At 37.5% G+C, this 17,993-nt stretch overlaps 5 protein-coding genes across 8 annotated transcripts; 4 read left to right on the forward strand and 1 right to left on the reverse strand.

The window, feature by feature from the left end:
* Positions 1-440: 440 nt before the first annotated feature.
* LOC108560553 (mitochondrial carrier homolog 2-like) lies at positions 441-2,039 on the forward strand. The gene is made up of 6 exons (XM_017918154.1): positions 441-697; positions 813-897; positions 962-1,133; positions 1,190-1,318; positions 1,376-1,562; positions 1,628-2,039. The coding sequence occupies exons 1-6, from the start codon at positions 587-589 to the stop codon at positions 1,883-1,885; spliced, it is 942 nt and encodes a 313-aa protein (XP_017773643.1). The 5' UTR covers positions 441-586; the 3' UTR covers positions 1,886-2,039.
* A 786-nt stretch (positions 2,040-2,825) lies between these two features.
* Positions 2,826-6,799, forward strand: LOC108560561 (serine/threonine-protein phosphatase 6 regulatory subunit 3-like). Its single transcript, XM_017918166.1, has 15 exons — positions 2,826-3,225; positions 3,291-3,381; positions 3,439-3,798; positions 3,863-4,115; positions 4,179-4,568; positions 4,632-4,711; positions 4,770-5,028; positions 5,087-5,245; positions 5,306-5,484; positions 5,551-5,664; positions 5,717-5,873; positions 5,930-6,202; positions 6,257-6,321; positions 6,399-6,588; positions 6,645-6,799. The coding sequence occupies exons 1-15, from the start codon at positions 3,165-3,167 to the stop codon at positions 6,675-6,677; spliced, it is 2,664 nt and encodes an 887-aa protein (XP_017773655.1). The 5' UTR covers positions 2,826-3,164; the 3' UTR covers positions 6,678-6,799.
* Positions 6,800-8,212: 1,413 nt separating this feature from the next.
* On the forward strand, positions 8,213-13,413 carry LOC108560555 (serine/threonine-protein phosphatase 6 regulatory subunit 3-like). Of its 4 annotated transcripts, none has more exons than XM_017918157.1 (16): positions 8,213-8,254; positions 8,639-8,716; positions 9,157-9,236; positions 9,304-9,577; positions 9,644-9,814; positions 9,870-10,048; positions 10,113-10,226; positions 10,297-10,447; positions 10,509-10,784; positions 10,852-10,916; positions 10,985-11,177; positions 11,235-11,324; positions 11,386-11,483; positions 11,539-11,777; positions 11,836-12,154; positions 12,221-13,413. In XM_017918157.1, exons 2-16 carry the CDS (start codon positions 8,663-8,665, stop codon positions 12,381-12,383), a joined length of 2,466 nt encoding a protein of 821 aa, XP_017773646.1. In that variant the 5' UTR covers positions 8,213-8,254; positions 8,639-8,662; the 3' UTR covers positions 12,384-13,413. The 4 variants fall into 4 exon arrangements, with proteins under 4 accessions (XP_017773646.1, XP_017773649.1, XP_017773648.1 ...); XM_017918160.1 differs by having other exon boundaries at positions 11,551-11,777; XM_017918159.1 differs by having other exon boundaries at positions 11,235-11,318.
* An 831-nt stretch (positions 13,414-14,244) lies between these two features.
* LOC108560558 (eukaryotic translation initiation factor 3 subunit I) lies at positions 14,245-15,632 on the forward strand. The gene is made up of 3 exons (XM_017918162.1): positions 14,245-14,370; positions 14,517-15,044; positions 15,108-15,632. Exons 1-3 carry the CDS (start codon positions 14,368-14,370, stop codon positions 15,555-15,557), a joined length of 981 nt encoding a protein of 326 aa, XP_017773651.1. The 5' UTR covers positions 14,245-14,367; the 3' UTR covers positions 15,558-15,632.
* A 1-nt stretch (position 15,633) lies between these two features.
* Positions 15,634-16,839, reverse strand: LOC108560556 (cyclin-dependent kinase 7). The gene has a single exon (XM_017918161.1). It carries the CDS (start codon positions 16,763-16,765, stop codon positions 15,746-15,748), a length of 1,020 nt encoding a protein of 339 aa, XP_017773650.1. The 5' UTR covers positions 16,766-16,839; the 3' UTR covers positions 15,634-15,745.
* Between the last annotated feature and the right edge of the window lie 1,154 nt (positions 16,840-17,993).

Raw genomic sequence — 17,993 nt, forward strand, 5'->3', positions numbered from 1 at the left:
AGAATAAACCTCAATTAGTATTAGTATCCTTTTTTAGTCACTTTCATTTGAGTTTGTTCTAATGTTAGTTGCATTGTTTGTTTATATACTCTATATGAATGACTATATAAATAAACCAAAACACAATTAAAATTTCGTTCCGGTTTCGGTTTTTCAATTGAGCAATGTTTCGTTCCGGTTACAGTTAAGGTTCAGTGAAAAATTCCGGTTAATTTCGGTTTACGGTTTTCGACTCTCTGATGCTAATATTTATTAAAGAATTGTAAGATTCACCGATTAAATTGGTTTAAAAAACTAAAATGTGTGATTGATATTTACAAAATAAGCTGACAATTGTAATAATTGAGAAATACAACAGGTTGTGAAGGATGTAACACCCTGTATATATATATAAATGATGGTATTGCCTAGGCAACCGCTGTGTCATGGGTGTTTTGTGGGATGGGAAAATCGTGAAGTTCGTGAGTTTTGACAAGAGGCGTTAAAAAGGATTTTTTGTCGACCGTTCAAAGTTGATAACAAGAAAAATTCATTGAGTTGTTGGCGATCGGCGAACGTCCTGAAAAAAATTATTGCCGGCCAAACGATGTCCAAGCCGAAGGAAATGAACAAGAACAGCTACTATACGACGTACGCCACTAGGATCGTCTTGAATACGGCTTCCCATCCAATCGAATACGCTAAAGTTTTAATACAGGTTAGAATTGAGGACATCCATATACACCAATGTTATTTCATATTCTTCATTATGAATCCAATCTAAAAATATAATTCTGCGATGATATATGTCATATGACTGTCCATGCTTTCAGATTGGCTTCGAACCCATAGCCCCAAAGCCATGCACGACATTCTTGGGAAAACCTGCACTGAAACTGCCAAACATTTTCGACTACAGTAAAGCATTATGTAAACAGGGACCGACGCGGAATGTAAAACTAAATCCTCTTTGAATTTCCAGTTAGACACATTAAGAAGGTTGACGGTTTTGTGGGGCTGTATAGGGGATTGGTGCCCAAACTCTGTGGAAACATTGTCTGTGCTGTTGCCTCGGAGAAGATATTGAAGAATTACGATGGTGATTGTCAGAATGAGCACGAGGATAATGAGCAGACCCAAGTGGTGGATTCAAAGTAAAATCAGTTTAATTTTATTGTGATCGATTGGTAACAACAATTTGTTTCTTTAGACAAAAATTTATCAGTGATTTGAAACGAGAAGTCATTAGTAGGACTGGTTCAATTATTATAAGCCATCCGTTCCACGTTATTACTATTAGAATGATGGCTCAATTTGTGGGAAATGAAACCAAGTACAAGTGAGTGGAAATCGTTAATTTCGATTTGCAGAGAAGTTGTTAATTTTGTAATTTTAGCGGATTGTTCGGTTCGATACATGAAGTGTACAAGCAGAACGGCGTCATGGGCTTCTTCAGTGGACTAGTTCCTAGGGTGATTGGAGATTTAATTTTCGTACTTTTAGCCTCGACTCTAACGTACGCGCTCAACTCGTACGTATTCGAGGAGGCCGAACTGCAAGTGTACACGAGTGCCACGATGTCGGTGAGTGTCCGATGAGATTAATCAATTTGTAATACTGGATTGATTCAAATTGGAATCGTTTTTAGTTCTTAGCAAGTGCGATTACATATCCCTTCCAAGTGGTGTCCAACTGTATGACCGTGTCGAACTCCGGTTTGGCCGCCGGTTCGATGCCTTTCATGCCGTTCTACACCTCGTGGGCGGATTGCTGGTTCGATCTTTCGAACAGGGGTCAGCTGAAGAGAGGCTCCAGCTTATTGATCAGGTACTACACCGGGCCTCAGGTGATTATCAGCGGCAGGCCGGTGCCGTTGCCCAAGGGAGATTCAATCAATTTAAGTTAAAATGGAAATCTGCGTGGAATACCGTCTGTGTGTGTGTGTAGTATTGGTTTTTCTTTTCTTTTTGTGTGTTGTTCAATTTGTATTGAAAATGCATTTTGCTCCCCTCTGTAAATTATCGATTGCTTTTAAAAAGAATATATGTGTTTATATATGTCGTCCTCTGTACATATTTTGAAATTGCATTTCTCCGATGCTCTTCTCTTCTGCTCTGGTTAATTAATTGGAAAAAGATTGGCAGAAAGTTAAATGGAAATGGTTCATTTGTATTGATAATTCTTAACACTTTTCCATGTAAATAATTGATGGCAGAAAATGTTGTGGTTCAATCTTAGGTAATCAATCGTTACTTTCTATCACCTTTGACATTTGCATTGTTATTTATCAATTTTTATATGAAAGCAATAAACAATGTGATAAACGTTAAGCGATCATTTCAATATTCATACTATACATTAATTCAAGGCCAAAATGTAGCATTTCTAAGGTTTCAAGGGTGTATTCAATCAATATCGTCTGTCTTGTATTGAAAGTGTTTCTATACTACAAAGAATACAATAAACATTTACTTTTATCTGCAAGTTAGTTAATTACACTTTCTCTTATCTATTCATTAATCCAATTGATTATCCACATCCAATAGCAATACTAATTTAAATAATATATACAAATTATTTCCTCAACCTAATTCCAATTAGTGATATTGGATCAAGGTTTACTATGTAAACAATTCGATTGTTTATAACAAAACTTGTTTCAAATAAATTATCTCATTTTGATTGGTGAGATATTTGCAATTAGCAGCGCCCTCGTTACGTACTAAAAACATCCGCATCCAATAGAAAGCGATTATTCAAAATGTGCGGCGCGAATCGATCACGTGCAAATTTATTTAAGTAAAAACTAAAATTTGAAAAAAGAAACAAATAAAAAATGCGTACTTACTTTAAGCCAAAAATACAATGAAGAGGATTTTCGTTCATCAGAAAAATACGTAACGCGATGATCCACGACTATTAAACTAGATGAGAAACAAGGACCAACTGTGATTTTCAAGTTATTTATAATCGTATCTTTTTTATCCAAGTACTCCTTACTATTTTATCCTGCCCTCTATCGTCCCTCACGGTAGAGCGCCCTTGCCCTATTGTCCCTTTAATTAAGTCCAGCCCAGCTGACTGTGAATTGGGCCAACAGTGCAGTAAATAAAGGGTGGTTGTGTTCAGGAGAAGTTGAAGTTTTAGTTCAATTTAATTTCTTCTCAAAACTGTGAACTTACAAGATGAGCCTTCAAATGAATAACAACTTGATAACTGATACTGTAGTTGAAATACTAGAAATGGGTAAGTTGGATATAAATATTGATTTCTTTTTCTTTGGGTATGATATAAAAGGGAATGTTTTTCAGCGAATCTACCACCCAGCCAACTTGATAGTTTCTCCTTGGATAGTAAAGATCTGACCATCTCCATGAAGGAACTTTTAAAATTATACACAAAGTAAGCTTATTTACTTGTTACCTTTTTGTTTTAATTACTATCCTGCAAATTATTCAGGTTGATACAGATACCCAGCAGCAATCACAATGCCATGAGAAGGAAACTGCTCTATCACTTGTCCTTTTTCAAACTGCAACTGTTACAATTCATGACTCTGGATAGTTTCTACAAGCTCATCGAGGGTTTACTAGGGTTTTACTGTAGATTGGAGCTAGAAATAACTAGTATAGATTGTGAGAGACAGGAAGAAAACACTGACAATACTGAGGAGTGGATCTGCAGAACATCGGATAGAATTTTAACTGTGCTCAAAACCTATTTGAAAAACAGTGAGAAGCACATTTTCAAGTTATTATTGCATGTCAGCAGGCAAAATCGGAATGAATATGGTTGTGCTGTATTGAGGATACTGTATTGGTGAATATACAAGCTGTTGTTTTTTCAATGATGAATTGCTAATAAGATTTTTGTTGTTTTTCAGTCAAGTTTTGAATATTTATCCTTTGCATTATTTGTACACTGAAGCATTGTGCAGGAAGTACATTATATTGATGAAGGTGATTGAGCACAATACAGAAAATTTTGCTGCAAACGATCAGAAGATGTTGACAAAATGCCAGTTCTATACTGATCATATTATGGATTTAACTTTCTCAGTCAATAATGGAAAATCTTTGAAGTTCCAAAATAACGTTTTTAGTTTAGTGAGCACGATTCAAAGTTTGGTCCATAAAGTAAGATGATACAATTCACTACTCACTATGAAATTTCTTAATTCATTTCTTTCTACTTTACAGGAAAGTTCAAGTGATAATGTGATATGTGATGTCGATGTTTCGCCTATTGATGATGTTGACGATCTACCTGAGAAACCGATTACTGAAAACGTGATGTCTACTGATGAATTGGTGAACTTGCTGGATTGCGGCAATCAGAAGTCGGAATCGATTGATAAATTATTAGCGATGAAGGCGATACGACGCAAACCTAATTTACTACTCAAGAAAATTGATCCAATAGTCATGAATCATTTAGATAACAGTACGACCACCGCAAAAGATAAAACCCGCAAAGTACATTTTAAAATTCCCACACAACTGGATATTGCAATCAATGACCATGAAAAATATAAAAAGCAATCTAATAAAAAGGTACAAACTCCTGAGAAATCCAATGAAAACTCTGAGGTAATTGCAATTACACAAAAAAAAATTGTATAAAAGTACTCACCTTTTCATTACTTTGTTTAGAATCTAACTATTGAAAGTATATTAAAGGATGAAGATATTCTTTCACAATGTTACGATAAAAATGAAGCAATCATCGAAAGGTATATTTTTACAATAATCGTTGGGTGTAATCGTTGATTGTAATGTTTGAAATTTCAGCCTAAGAAATGTTCAAATTTTGAAAAAACTCTTCCTGATAGTTTTATCAAATAAAGAACCGTTGGATTTGTTTGATACGAACAAGGCGTATCTGATCCTCTGCGCAATAGTTCCCTTAATCAGGGTCTTCATAGTCTGTAAATGTGAACTTATACAGTTCTTAATCAACTTTATAACGCAGAAGACTCCTTTGGATCCAATGTTGGCGTCGCGATATTCCAAAATTATGACCCTTTTAGTGGTCAGGAGCGACGATGAGGTACGTTAACCAGAAGAGTTCACAATACAGCTTCATATAATTAATGCTCGTCTTGCAGGATTGGTACACTTACAGGCGTGAATGCAATTTAGTGTTGGACTACATCCAGTGCAGGAAAATGATTAACGGATTGTTGTTCCACGTCGAAACGGCGGCGATCAGAGACTTACTGATGGTCCTCATGACGCAGGTTTACTTGAAGCAGCGCATCATCATCGTCAGTCTTTACTATCAAATCCCTTTTGCATTCACTATATAGTTTGTATCGTATTTGCAGTTTTTGAATGATCACGATTTGATCCAGTCGTTGATCAAGATGTTGATCTCGAAGTTGGGACCTGCGAGGAACGACAGCGTCGCACAGCTTCTGCACGAGTTCGGACAAATTGCAAACAGGAATCGCAGAACGCAGCAGAAGAGACACAGGACGGATGTGCTGCTCAGCACATTGGAACAGTATTTATAACATTGATTTACATTTTAGTTTCACAATAATACTAGGTTTTTTTCTTTTTAACTAAGGCCTTCAACGATCCGCCTCTTGTTAAACACGATTTTCACGAAGCACAGATCCGAGAGCTCCTTGGTCGGTGGTATGAAAGTGCTCATTGGCTTACTGAAGTACGAGAAATCAACGTGAGTTCCAAAATGTGCACATTATTTTGTATTGATTTGCGTATTTTTTCAGTATTTCGAAATACTATTATCCGAAGAGCTACAATACTACGGAATCCCAGATGCTTCCAGCGCTCAAGTATTTGGAATTAAGGTGGATCGAATCCACCGCGCATATAGTGACGGAACGATTATCCGATTTTCACGAAGTACTGATGCATCCACCGAAAGTAACGAAACTTGTCGCAATAATACGTTTAATTTAACTTTTTACTGTTTACTGCAGAAAGCCAGCATCGAGACAACTGTAGGTTTATTGAAGGTACCAATGGGCAACACCAGAATCCAAGTTGTGACATTGTTGGCGGTTCTAATTAAAATCGGTAATAATGATACAGTCACAAAGTTGGTGTCTTTGGGCACGATGAAAGTGATGCTGGACCTATTCTTCTCTTATCCCCTGAACAACTTGTACCACATCCAAGTGTACGCTTGCATATTGGCCTCGTTCCAAACGTACGATTCGTGCACCCCTAATAAAACCAGTTTGGCGATGCACGTGAGTACAATTATTATAAGAATTATGATTTTATTAAAAAATGCATCATTTCAGCTGCTCGTCGATTGCCAATTGGTGGAGAAGATAAACAAATTCTTGTTGCACATCGACCCCAAATCGTAAGTCACAAATTTGTTTTTTTTGAACAATTACATCTGAGTAAACTTTGAATAAATTTTATTGTTTCTATTGGTAGGACTAAATCGAGACCAGGATTCTTGGGTTGGTTGGTAAAAATTGCCAATGTCGTGGCAGATTATTGCGAGATGAGGAATCCTCTTGGTAAAGAGCTTCGAAAGAAAGCGCCCAAATCCTTCAAGCTGCTGCAACAATTGAAAGCCGGCCGATTACGTGATATAGTCCTGATTTTCATGTATCCTCTGATGGTAAATATTTTAGCAAATCTCTTTCTTTTTTCAAAAAAAAAATACATGTATTTTAGGGCGACGAGTTTGACGACAGCCATTCCGATTAGAGAATAATAGAAAGCTGTGTTGCTTACACCGACCGATTCTACCTCCATCGAGTTCAAATTCATTAGGATAATTTTATAAGTAGCATTTTATAATTTATACATGAATATAATTTACAACTATATTATTGATTATTTAATTACTAGTGTGTGTGTTTTCTAATTAAGACTATTTGTTTCCAATTTGCATTTATGATATTGATAAATCAATGAAAATAATCTACGAGAGTCGAACAGAACCGTAAACCGAAATTAACCGGAATTTTTAATTGCTCAATTGAAAAACCGAAATTTTAGTTACGGTTAATTTCGGTTCGATTAGTTCATAATCTCTTTCTAGTGCTTGTTTCGACATTGCCTTGATCGGTCTATTGTTAATAGAGTATATAAACAAAGAATTGATGAAGTCTCTTTGAATACTTCTTTTTTAAAATAAACAAATACATAATAAACAAAACCATCAAACGCCAAACGCTTAATCATGAATATAAATAAAGCTTTAATCTTCATCAATCGACCACCGACTAAAAAGAGAAAATTTGAAGAAGAAAGGGCAAGCACAAATCTAACATTAGAACAAACTCAAATGAAAGTGACTAAAAAAGGATATTACTGTTAACATGACTGAAGAAACATTACAGAGTGAATGTGTTGAACTAGTCACAATAGTGTTGAACAATAGTAAGAATGGAATTTGGTAAATAGAATTAAATCAAAATTTTGATATTGGACTCGATTTTAAATTGCTTTTTTTTCGATTATAATTTCAACCGAAACCTAATCTGGAACGGTAAACATTTACTTGGAACGTAACCGTAAACCGGAACGAAATTAATTTCGGTTCGACAAATATTTATAGTTCCTTTATAAGTTAGTGTTTTTTTCAGTCATAAATTAATTGAATCGAAGAAGAAATAAAGTTACTAATGTATGTTCTTAATTTACAGAACTAAATGGTTTCAGTGACATCAATAATGTCGATAGTTGTAATAATTAGTTAATAATTTTGGGGGAAGAAAGGGATGAATTTTGAATTTGGCGCCGTCGATCTGTCACAGGGTGATGTTTGTGAGTGCGAGAGAGAGAGGGAGCGAGTGGTGCGTGTGTATTCAACAAGTGCATTATGGGAAGGAAGAATAATGGTGGTCGCTGCTGCTGCTGTTGTCAATCTGTCCGCTTGATACAACAATTTCGAGTATTTTCGTGTTCACCGGAGTGGAGTGTTGGTCCTTCCTTGTAACGCAGTGAGTGAGTGAGTGGCCGTGCGCGTCCCCATCATCATATCATCGTTATAACACCCCCCAGTGATTGATTGATTGATTGTGATTCCATGTGATATGCAATTTAATGCTAGTGATCCGCAACGACCAGCAGCATCACCCAACAACCACGACTGTTTTATTATTATTATCCAAGTGGGGTCATTTCAAATGAACCTAACCCAACGACCTTTTTAATTGTTTGCCCCCCTTTTTTGTTTTGTTTTTAATTAATTCTACACCCCACACACATATATATATATATAACCACACTTATATATATATACATACACATATAAATTTATACATTTTACAAATAAGGTGAGTTATTCCCACACGCCAATGGTTGCTTGATCGTCCTCTATTGTGTAATTACACGTTTGTAAGATTCACTGTCTGTTTTTCGCTTCGCTTGTCCCCCTTTTTTCCTCAGAAATTTCCCCCCAAACGACAGCACTGTAAAAAAAACTTGCTTCCTCCCCCACTGCTCCTTTCCCTAACGGAAAGGTTCGGTTTTCCACACCGGCACCCGTTCCGTTCCGCACGACGATTTTCACGATGGAAATGTCAATTTAGAAAGTACAACTGTCATCATCACAGTCAATTGATCAAGTCACTGAATCTTGCAAATTGTTGTTGCAAATGCTAATACACCATCATCACCACCTGTCCAAATTGTGTCTCACCCACTGATTTACTTTGCAGCCTTAAAAACTACACAACCGAAACATGTATTGGAAGTACAACAACACTGGCCAGATCGAGACGAAGCTGTTCAAAGAGGTTAGTTCCATTCCATTACTAGAAAACAACCCTCCCATCGTCTTCTCTAAACACTCATCGCAGATCCTAACAATCAGCTAATCACATAATATGATTGTATTAAATCTAGACGCTTTATTCATATATCATTGTATTTATTAATTCAGAAGCTTTTCAATTTCACATAAAAAAATTAATAAAAGGTATTGAATCAACTGCACATTGCAGTCATTTCTATAAATAGATGATTTTTGGCTATCGTAATTGTATTAATTAACAATCATGATTGATTCAATTGAAGCACTTAGTTATTGAGAATTTATTTGTATTACATTTTATTAATTCATTTTTGCTTTAGTAATATAATAGAACATTTGTCTAAATCTATTTATTATTATGTTTAATGACATATCTTTTAGTTAGTAATAGATTTATTATATAAACTATGAACAATTTTTTAGAATATTACACTCAAGAAACTTATGGATGAAGATGGTATCCTGAACGAATGCAAGGTGCAAAATAAGGCGCTAATAAATTTGTGAGTATAGGATTTGGATGCAATCGAATTGCTGATTGTGATTTTTATTTATTTTTTTTTTGTGCAGTTTAATAAAACCGGAGATTCTGGAGGAGCTGGTGACACTGACGACCACCGAACCCAGCGGCGAGACGGACGAGCTGAATCGCTTCAAGTATCCAAACATCGCCTGCGAACTGTTGACCTGCGATATCCCGCCACTCAACGAGCGACTTGCCGGCGATAAAGCTCTGCTGAACAAGTTGTACTCGTTCCTGGACAGCGATGAGCCCCTAAATCCACTGCTGTCTTCATTTTTCAGCAAGATCATGGCTGTTCTGATCGCGAAAAGACCTGAGCAGGTATAGTCGAATGTTTTTTTTTGTTTTGTCTGTTTACGTAATTTACGTCTACCGTTTCATTTGCAGAATTGGCTTTCATACCAGCTGACTTGTCTGCAGGTCCTGGACTTCCTCAAAGCCAAGGAGAACTTTGTGTCTTTGCTGCTGAAGCACATCGGCACCTCAGCGATCATGGACTTTACGCTCAAACTGATGTCCCAGGTTGGCGGTGTGCAATTGCGACAGAATATCTTGGGCGTGAGTATTTTTCTTTCAATCTCTTCTCATCTTTTTGTAACGCTGATTTTTATAGTATTTGGATGATCAGAAGATGATTCAGTCATTGATCGGTTTGCTTCGTCCTAATGAGGACAGTGACAAACATCATAACGTCGCTCAATTGCTGTGCGATTTCCATCAGTTGGCCCGTGATAATCAGCGCCATTCGACGGAGACGAACGATCCGGATTTGCTGTTGAACACGCTCGAGATGTAAGTTTGTTGAAAAATGAAATAAATTATTAAATTAAAATTGATAAACTAATAATATGTTTAGGCCAGAAACAGTTGATTTGCTATTGGATGTTATTCTCGGTGAGGAAAAGAGCGAATCCGGTATTGTCTCTGGTATACAAATTATATTAGAGTTATTAGACGCCAATAAATCTAGGTAAGTTTTTCGGATTGTGATTATTTTTTTTTTTAAATCAATTTATTTATAAAATGTGAATAATTTCTAGCATTCCAAAGTATGAATTCGCAAATGCCTATGATGAGAATTACCAGGATCTCAGTGATGGGGATTGTGATAGACAAGTTGTCGAGAGCACGACGAGAGTGATCTTGAAACGACTGAAGGATTTCCATAAATTACTACTCGACCCTCCAAAGGTATTGAAAACGCATTTTTTTTTTCGTTGCTGTTTCTTCATGTGGTATGTGTTTTTTTTAGAGAGACCCTATAGTGACTACATTTGGTGAACTGAAGCCGCCCCTAGGCAACACCAGACTCCAGATCATTAAATTGTTGGCTGTCGTCATCGGCTGCGGCGGTCCAGAGATCGCTCAGGAGCTCGTGTCGCTAGGAACAATGAATGTTCTCCTAGATCTGTTCTTCGCCTTCCCCTGGAACAACTTCTTACACGCTCAAGTTCAAGCGTGCATCGCAGCCGCCCTTAATTCGCCTTTGCCCACTGAGCAGGGCGATAACGTTGCCTTATCTAAACACGTAAGAATATTTAATATTGATCGAAAATCAGTCGCATGTAATTAACCATCGTTCTTTTCTGTTGCAGTTATTGGTAGACTGTAAATTAGTAGATAGAATTCTGGATGCGTGGAACGAAAATGAAAATAGACAGTGAGTAATTTAATTGTTGAGAAAAACTGAGAATTTAGATGTAACTTATGTTTTATTTATTTTTTTAGAACTCAAAACAAAGGAGTGAGGCAAGGTTACATGGGCCACTTAATTAATATTGCTAATAATGTAGTCAATCTGTGCACGGAAGGTCCTTTGACTTCCGTGCTCAAGGATAACTTACCCGAGCTTGTCGAAAAACTGCAGACGTTCAAGGAAGGTCCTCTGACAGAGACCAATAAGAAACAGGAGTCGTGGCTGGTAAATATATTTTCATTTGATTGCAGTGAATTTGTAAAATGCATTTGTTGCTTTTAGGCTGGACTAAATCCGCACGTGTCCAATGACGAAAGCAGCGATTACAGCGAAATTCCATTCCCACAATCGGAAATCGGAGAACAAGTAAATGTACAGCGTCCGAAATGTAATTACCCGATGTTTAACTTATATCCTATTTATTCCTATTCAGAATTTCAACGAGTACCAGATGCAGCAGCTCAACTCCAATTTCTGCGATACATACGGGTACAGTGATGATGAATTCAAGGACGGCGACGACACGTTAAAGTAAGTTTGGCGATGTTCTCTCGTATCCTGTGATGAGTTAAATACTTCTGTTTAGCATCAAATTTAGATCGGTCATGAACTTTGACTTGTCAGAAGGAGATTTGGTCCATCAGCACGAACTCTTCAAGCAGGTCTGCGCGCAAAACATCAACACGTTGGACGACGCCGAGGATCAGATCTTTGAAGACAAAGAGCACACCTTCCAGACCGTTATCGAGAAGGACGTCGATCGGAACAGCGACAGCGACGACGAGGGTAGTCCGCGAGGCGATGATCCTCTCATGGAAGTCGAACGTGAGTCATCGTCACACACACATTACTAATGTTAAGAATTAAGCCAAGTATATTTCAGCTTGGAATTCGTCGAACAGACCTAGTGAAGCTGCGTCCTTTAACTCTGAGAATCCATGGTATTCGACCATCACGGACGTGAGTAACGCAACGGGCTGGGCGGACTTTAGCTCAGCTTTCGATGCTGACTTTGAGAGCGTGCAATTTAATACGAACGGCAGTCCGAAGGTAGCGACGTCAACACCTCCGCGCGTCGAGGGCGATCTGTCCGTGGAGAGCATCGACGGTGAACAATTAGTGGAGAATAATTCCGTAAATTTTATTGAAGTTTCTCAAGTCGATGGAGAATTGGGGGGCACGGTGGTAATTGAACAAAACCCGTGAGTGCATATTTCATCTAAGAAACGAAAAACAAATCAAATACCTAATGATTGATTGCTTTTCAGATCCGAAGTGATAATGGAAGAAGTGACGGGGGGGTCGACAGTAGTAGTAGCAGCAGCAGCAGCATCATCACCACCATCAGCAGTCGATGAGATGATAACAACCACCGCAAATGCGGCGACGGAGAATAACGTGGGAGCAGCCAGCAGCAATGAGGCCGTGTGAGATAGAATACTCTGCTGACATATCACAATAATAGAATTGTCTGTGCGAATGCCATAATGGACAGATTGTTTGTATAGTATTTTGTAATTACCAAGTTTTAATCATCACTAATTATCCCCCGAATGTTTACGAAAACAATTCTCCGTTTGTTTCTCTTTATTTTAATTGCTACTTATTATTATTATTATTACTTTTGTTTGTTTGATATTTGTTTAATTTTTAAAACGTATAACTGAATTCATCTAGCAATATATAACACTGAGCGCGTACCACTTTTGTCTGAGAGCGATCTTTTGATGGAACACACACACACACAAGTCAAGTGGGGGCCTACTATTATTATTACTATTACTACTACTATTATATTATTATTATTTTTTTGATCTCTTGCGAGGGAAAGTTTCGTTTCGTGTGAATGTTCATTTATTTTGTTTCTTTCTTCTTTTTTTTTTATATATATACATAGATATTTTAATAATTTTATAATTTCTCAGCACAAACTCTGTTCAGTATTGTGATAAGGATATCCCCCCAATTTAGAAAAAAAAAACAATGGATGATGATTATGTGAAAGGAAGGGGGGACGGAAGATAGGATGGACAGATATATTCAATTTCATAATTAATACTTTCCAGGTGTGTTTGGTAGCTGCTACTCTACTACGGCTTTAATTAATGCGCTACGGCTTAGGAACTGGATTAACTATCAGATTGAATATATTAGTGTAGGAAGAGAGTGTGTAGCTACAGAAAGAAATATAAGCAAAAGCAGGTGATGAATATGAAGAAATTCAGAGTGATGATGTTGATGATGATGAGTCGAGACGAGAGAGCAGCCTGTATTTTAGACATTAGTTACTTTATTGTGCCTGTTATTGCAATCATAAATGAAAATTATACCAAATATTTTCGCGGTGTAATCATCGAATAATAAGAAATGGAAAGAGATGTAATAAGAGGAAAGACAGAGAGAGAGAGAAGGAAAGAATTAGATACTTAATGATTTTTCATTTATTTATAGTTATTATATTTGACACAACTTTGTGATATCTATTATATATAATATATAAAAAAAAGAATATTAATAATGATATGTAAATGAGAAAATTATTTATGGAATTTGTGTCAACGGATGGATGGAATAATTTTATTTTATAATTTTCTACCCTGAACGAACAAAAGAAAAAGCGAATTGGATCTACAACACTATAATTTTACTTTTTAAACATTTCATTAAGAGAAGAGAGAGAGAGAGAAAAAAAAGGGAAAAGAACGGCAGTACAAAGGTGTTATTTCTAGCTAATGTTATTTACAATGTTCTTTTTTTTGTGTTTATAAATTTTAATACCAGTAAGATTTTTTTTTTCATTTTGTTTTCACTTTATGAGCAGACTATAACTTCTGTGATTACAGATTGTGACAAAATTCCTCTATATACCAAGAATGTTGATGATGATTGTGAGGGTGAAATGAAGCTAACGAATGGAACATTTTATTTGTTCTATGTTATTACTTTTACTTATTATTAATTTAATTGTTTCACTTCGTGTGCCTAGGCATTATTATTCTATTACAAAAAAGAAAACACATTCACTTTATTGTTATAGAAAGAGAGAATAAGGAAAAACAAACAGCAGATTTTATTTCCATTGTGTACGACTTTCGTTCCAATAAAACAAATTTAACACTACGTTTCGTTCTATCATCAACTTTGCAATATCCAGTTAATATGAGTAATTAATTAAATGAAGTTAAGTAACTTATTTAAATTTAGTTATAAATGAACCAATAATACGTTTGCAGCTAACTTCATGAAAAAAAGTAAGGGATTAATTGTATGTTTTCCACAAAGATGGAGTAACCTGTCTTTCAGTCAATCTCTTTTTAACGCTGTCAGTTTTGTTTGACAGCCTCATTGGCCGTAGCTGAAAAGTGTTTATGTTTTTACCTATTTACAGAGAGAAATAGTATATTACAAAGCAATCATGGTATGTATTATTTGCGTATTATAAGACTGTTGATATGTGCACGTTTCTTATTGTTTAAATCGCTCGTGAAAACGTTTCAGAGAAATCTTAACCTAAAAACATATTGGGCATCTTCGCCATACATACTGACTGTTTGTTGTTTACAGAAACCGATTATGTTGCATGGGCACGAACGTGCTATCACTCAAATCAAGTACAACAGGGAAGGTGATCTTCTGTTCTCTGCATCGAAAGGCAACAAACCCAACGTTTGGTACTCTTTGAATGGTGAGAGGCTGGGCACTTTCAATGGCCATCAAGGTGCTATCTGGTGCATCGACGTTGACTGGATGACGTCCAAGTTCATGTCCGGAGCAGGAGACAACAGTCTGAAGTTGTGGGATTGTCAGACCGGCAAGGAGATTGCTAGCATCAGCACAAACTCCTCGGTGAGGACATGCAACTTCAGTTACTCCGCTAATATGGCAGCTTACTGTACTGACAAAGCTTTGAAACACATGTGCGAAATGTTCATCGTTGATACGAGGATAGTGGACGATAGTTTGGGCAGTGCTGAACCAATCCTGAGGATCCCCATTAACGGACCTAGAGTGTCCTCTTTGCTGTGGGGAGCTCTGGATGAAACTCTCCTGACTGGTCATGAAAATGGAGAAATTATTCAATGGGATCTTAAAGTAAGTTTAAACGAAATTGCTTTTGAAATTTATTTCATTGTGGTTTCACCACTTTTCTTTTAGATGGGAAAGAAACTGAACTCGACCAAGAAACACACTCATTTGATTAACGATATGCAAATGTCTGGGAACGGATCCATGTTCATCACAGCGTCCAAGGATCACACCGCCAAGTTGTTTGATTCTGATGATTTGCAATGTTTGAAAACCTACAAAACCGAGCGTCCAGTAAACTCTGCTGCTATCTCACCAATTTTGGAACATGTAGTATTGGGTGGTGGTCAAGATGCTATGGATGTAACGACTACTTCAGCGCGCGTAGGAAAGTTCGACTCCAGATTCTTCCATATGGTCTTCGAGGAGGAATTCGGAAAGGTCAAGGGACATTTCGGTCCTATCAACAGCGTGGCCTTCCATCCAGACGGTAAAAGTTACAGCTCAGGCGGTGAGGACGGTTACGTTAGGATACATAGCTTCGATCAATCCTATTTCGAATACGCGTTCGATTATTAAATTAAATGTGCAAAGTTTTATGTACTAAAAAAACGTTTTTCGTATTAAAAATGTACCCACTAAGAAAGAGCCAAACAACATGTCATCAGTTTGTATTGAGAATCTTATATTTAATTTTCTTTTGTGTATAATATCAAAAAGATTAATGAAAAATTTACATTTATTACAAAAAGGAAAAAAACATGAACTTAAAACAGTAATCTTTTTGATAAAGTCCCTCCTTCCGCGCTCTCCAACAGTTTGCGTTTCAACGAGGGTTTCTCCAGATCCTTGAGTTTCCTGATGTTCTGAGGTAGTGGTAGTTTTGGTCCATAAGTGGGTGCAGGTTTGTTACTGAAGAATGACTTCTGCAAGGTCTCCGTGCAGTTGGTCCTCTCCAAAGGATTAAGAACTAGCAAACCTGATATAACATCGAGAAGATCATCACCAGCTGCAGTGAAGATATGCTTGAGGGGCACAGGCGCAAACGGCTTGAATTCAATATAGTCACTGAGCATCTTCAAGCCAGGCCAGTTCTCCTCTGTAGGATTGCCAAACACCTGAAATATCCTAGTCAATTGATCTAAATCTGATTCGCCTGGTAAGAATGGTAGCCTAAGCAGCAGTTCAGCTAAAATACAGCCAACAGCCCACATGTCTATGCAAACACTGTACTGCTTTGCACCGAACAGAAGCTCCGGAGCCCTGTACCACCTGGTCACCACCTGATGAGTGTTCAGCCTATTAGGTGATCCATACAATTTAGCTAAACCGAAATCACCAATCTTCAGCACACCATTCGAATTCACCAGCAGATTGTTCGGTTTCAGATCCCTGTGCAGGATCCAATTCATGTGCAGGTATTCGAGCCCCTGCAGGGTCTGTATGATGTACGACTTGATGTTCGCGGTCGTCAAGATGATTGTGTTATCCTTGATGATCACTTCCAAATCTGTGTCCATGAAATCAAAGACCAGAGACACATTGGACATGTGTCCGAACACGTCCAGCAGTCCCATCAGATTCTTGTGGTCCAGCTCCTGCAGGATCTTGATCTCCCTCAGGGCAGTTCTGTTGATCCCATCCTGAGCATCCACTCTGCTTCCCAACTTGATCTTCTTCACGGCGACGATAGCCTCCGTCTTCACATCGCGTGCTTTATATACTGTAGCGAATTGACCTTCACCCAAGAACTCGATCTTCTCGTATCTCTTCAATTTGCTGCTCATATTGAACCAATGATCATCACAAATTCACACTACCTTTCATTCAAAAAAAACTCTTCACCTAATAACAACACAATTACCAACGACAACATGATGAAAAACATCTGTTCCTCAATGCAACCAACTATTACAAAGAAAATTACAAATATTTGAAAAATACGTCTTATTGCAACAAAGATTTTATTATACAATAAAATTAATACACATAACTCACTTCATTTGTTTCTCAGCAAATTGGTAACTCATCTAACCAATAATTAAGATAATTGCAATAATTAGAAGATCGAGCATTATGCAAATTGATTAATTGATCATTAACTTGCTAGAGGTTTCTGGGAATCAAGCGCTCCAATTGGCGTGATTAATCAATTATTCTATATTATTTCATAAATTAACTCCAGTTCTGCATGACGAATTACATTGTTCGTCATCATCAACATCAAGAATTGTTGTTTGAAAACGTGAGAATAAATTGTTGGAAACTATTCTTGTGATATGATATGTGTGACTGCTTTTTCTTGCATTTGCGTCATCTGGAACGAGTATTTTTTTTTGATAGCGACATCCATTAAAAGAAATATTTAACACTAAGAAGATATGTGTTTTAGGACCGAAATTTTTTGAAATATTCAAGGTGCGCTGTGATAAGAAAACAACTGCGGCGGACCAATCGCGCATCGCCTCGCGCTTTTTCTTCCTCGACTTGATGGTGATTGTTATTATTATTATATTTTTGTTTTAGTCGGACGGCAATTGTTCGCTCAGTGCGCTACAAAAAGCGGAGCGAGGCGAGCCGCACCGCACCGATTTCTTGTTGTGTTACGTAACTTTCGCAAGTGGTGTTTACGGTGAGGGAGGTGGGGTGAGAGAGGATAGGAGGTCGATTTCCACGATGCGTCGGTCGCGGTAATGGCGGACGTCGCGACGCCGAGAGCCGCCGTCCCGGCGTTATCGAACAGCTGTTAGCAGTCAAAATGGTGCGCGTCGCGACGCCGGACGTCTTCTAGCATACACAAAGAGTGCCGTGGAAAGGTGAATGAGAAACGGCAGCGAGAAGATCTGAAGGAAGATGAGGAGGCAGCAGCAGCAGAGCCAGACGCAACTCCATCTCGAGCACAGCGATGACGAGAACACGACGACATCCTCACCGGTAACTCTTGGTGCTCTCCGCATGACTCATTTGTTATTGTTATATTAATAGCAATTCACGGCACACTACTTCTCTCTCTAT

This window comes from Nicrophorus vespilloides, unplaced genomic scaffold (assembly GCF_001412225.1).
Source record: "Nicrophorus vespilloides isolate i.1.1-1 unplaced genomic scaffold, Nicve_v1.0, whole genome shotgun sequence".
NCBI classification, from domain to species: domain Eukaryota; kingdom Metazoa; phylum Arthropoda; class Insecta; order Coleoptera; family Silphidae; genus Nicrophorus; species Nicrophorus vespilloides.

Coding starts and splice junctions, on each gene's coding strand:
- LOC108560555 (XM_017918157.1), top strand. CDS start 8,663: ATGTATTGGAAGTACAACAACACTGGCCAGATCGAGACGAAGCTGTTC. Junction 10,049..10,112: donor CTGTTGAACACGCTCGAGAT/GTAAGTTTGTTG, acceptor TAATATGTTTAG/GCCAGAAACAGTTGATTTGC. Junction 10,448..10,508: donor TACTACTCGACCCTCCAAAG/GTATTGAAAACG, acceptor TGTTTTTTTTAG/AGAGACCCTATAGTGACTAC.
- LOC108560553 (XM_017918154.1), top strand. CDS start 587: ATGTCCAAGCCGAAGGAAATGAACAAGAACAGCTACTATACGACGTAC. Junction 1,319..1,375: donor GGAAATGAAACCAAGTACAA/GTGAGTGGAAAT, acceptor TTGTAATTTTAG/CGGATTGTTCGGTTCGATAC. Junction 1,563..1,627: donor ACACGAGTGCCACGATGTCG/GTGAGTGTCCGA, acceptor AATCGTTTTTAG/TTCTTAGCAAGTGCGATTAC.
- LOC108560561 (XM_017918166.1), top strand. CDS start 3,165: ATGAGCCTTCAAATGAATAACAACTTGATAACTGATACTGTAGTTGAA. Junction 4,116..4,178: donor TTCAAAGTTTGGTCCATAAA/GTAAGATGATAC, acceptor TCTACTTTACAG/GAAAGTTCAAGTGATAATGT. Junction 6,203..6,256: donor AAACCAGTTTGGCGATGCAC/GTGAGTACAATT, acceptor GCATCATTTCAG/CTGCTCGTCGATTGCCAATT.
- LOC108560558 (XM_017918162.1), top strand. Junction 15,045..15,107: donor TTATTCAATGGGATCTTAAA/GTAAGTTTAAAC, acceptor CTTTTCTTTTAG/ATGGGAAAGAAACTGAACTC.
- LOC108560556 (XM_017918161.1), bottom strand. CDS start 16,765: ATGAGCAGCAAATTGAAGAGATACGAGAAGATCGAGTTCTTGGGTGAA.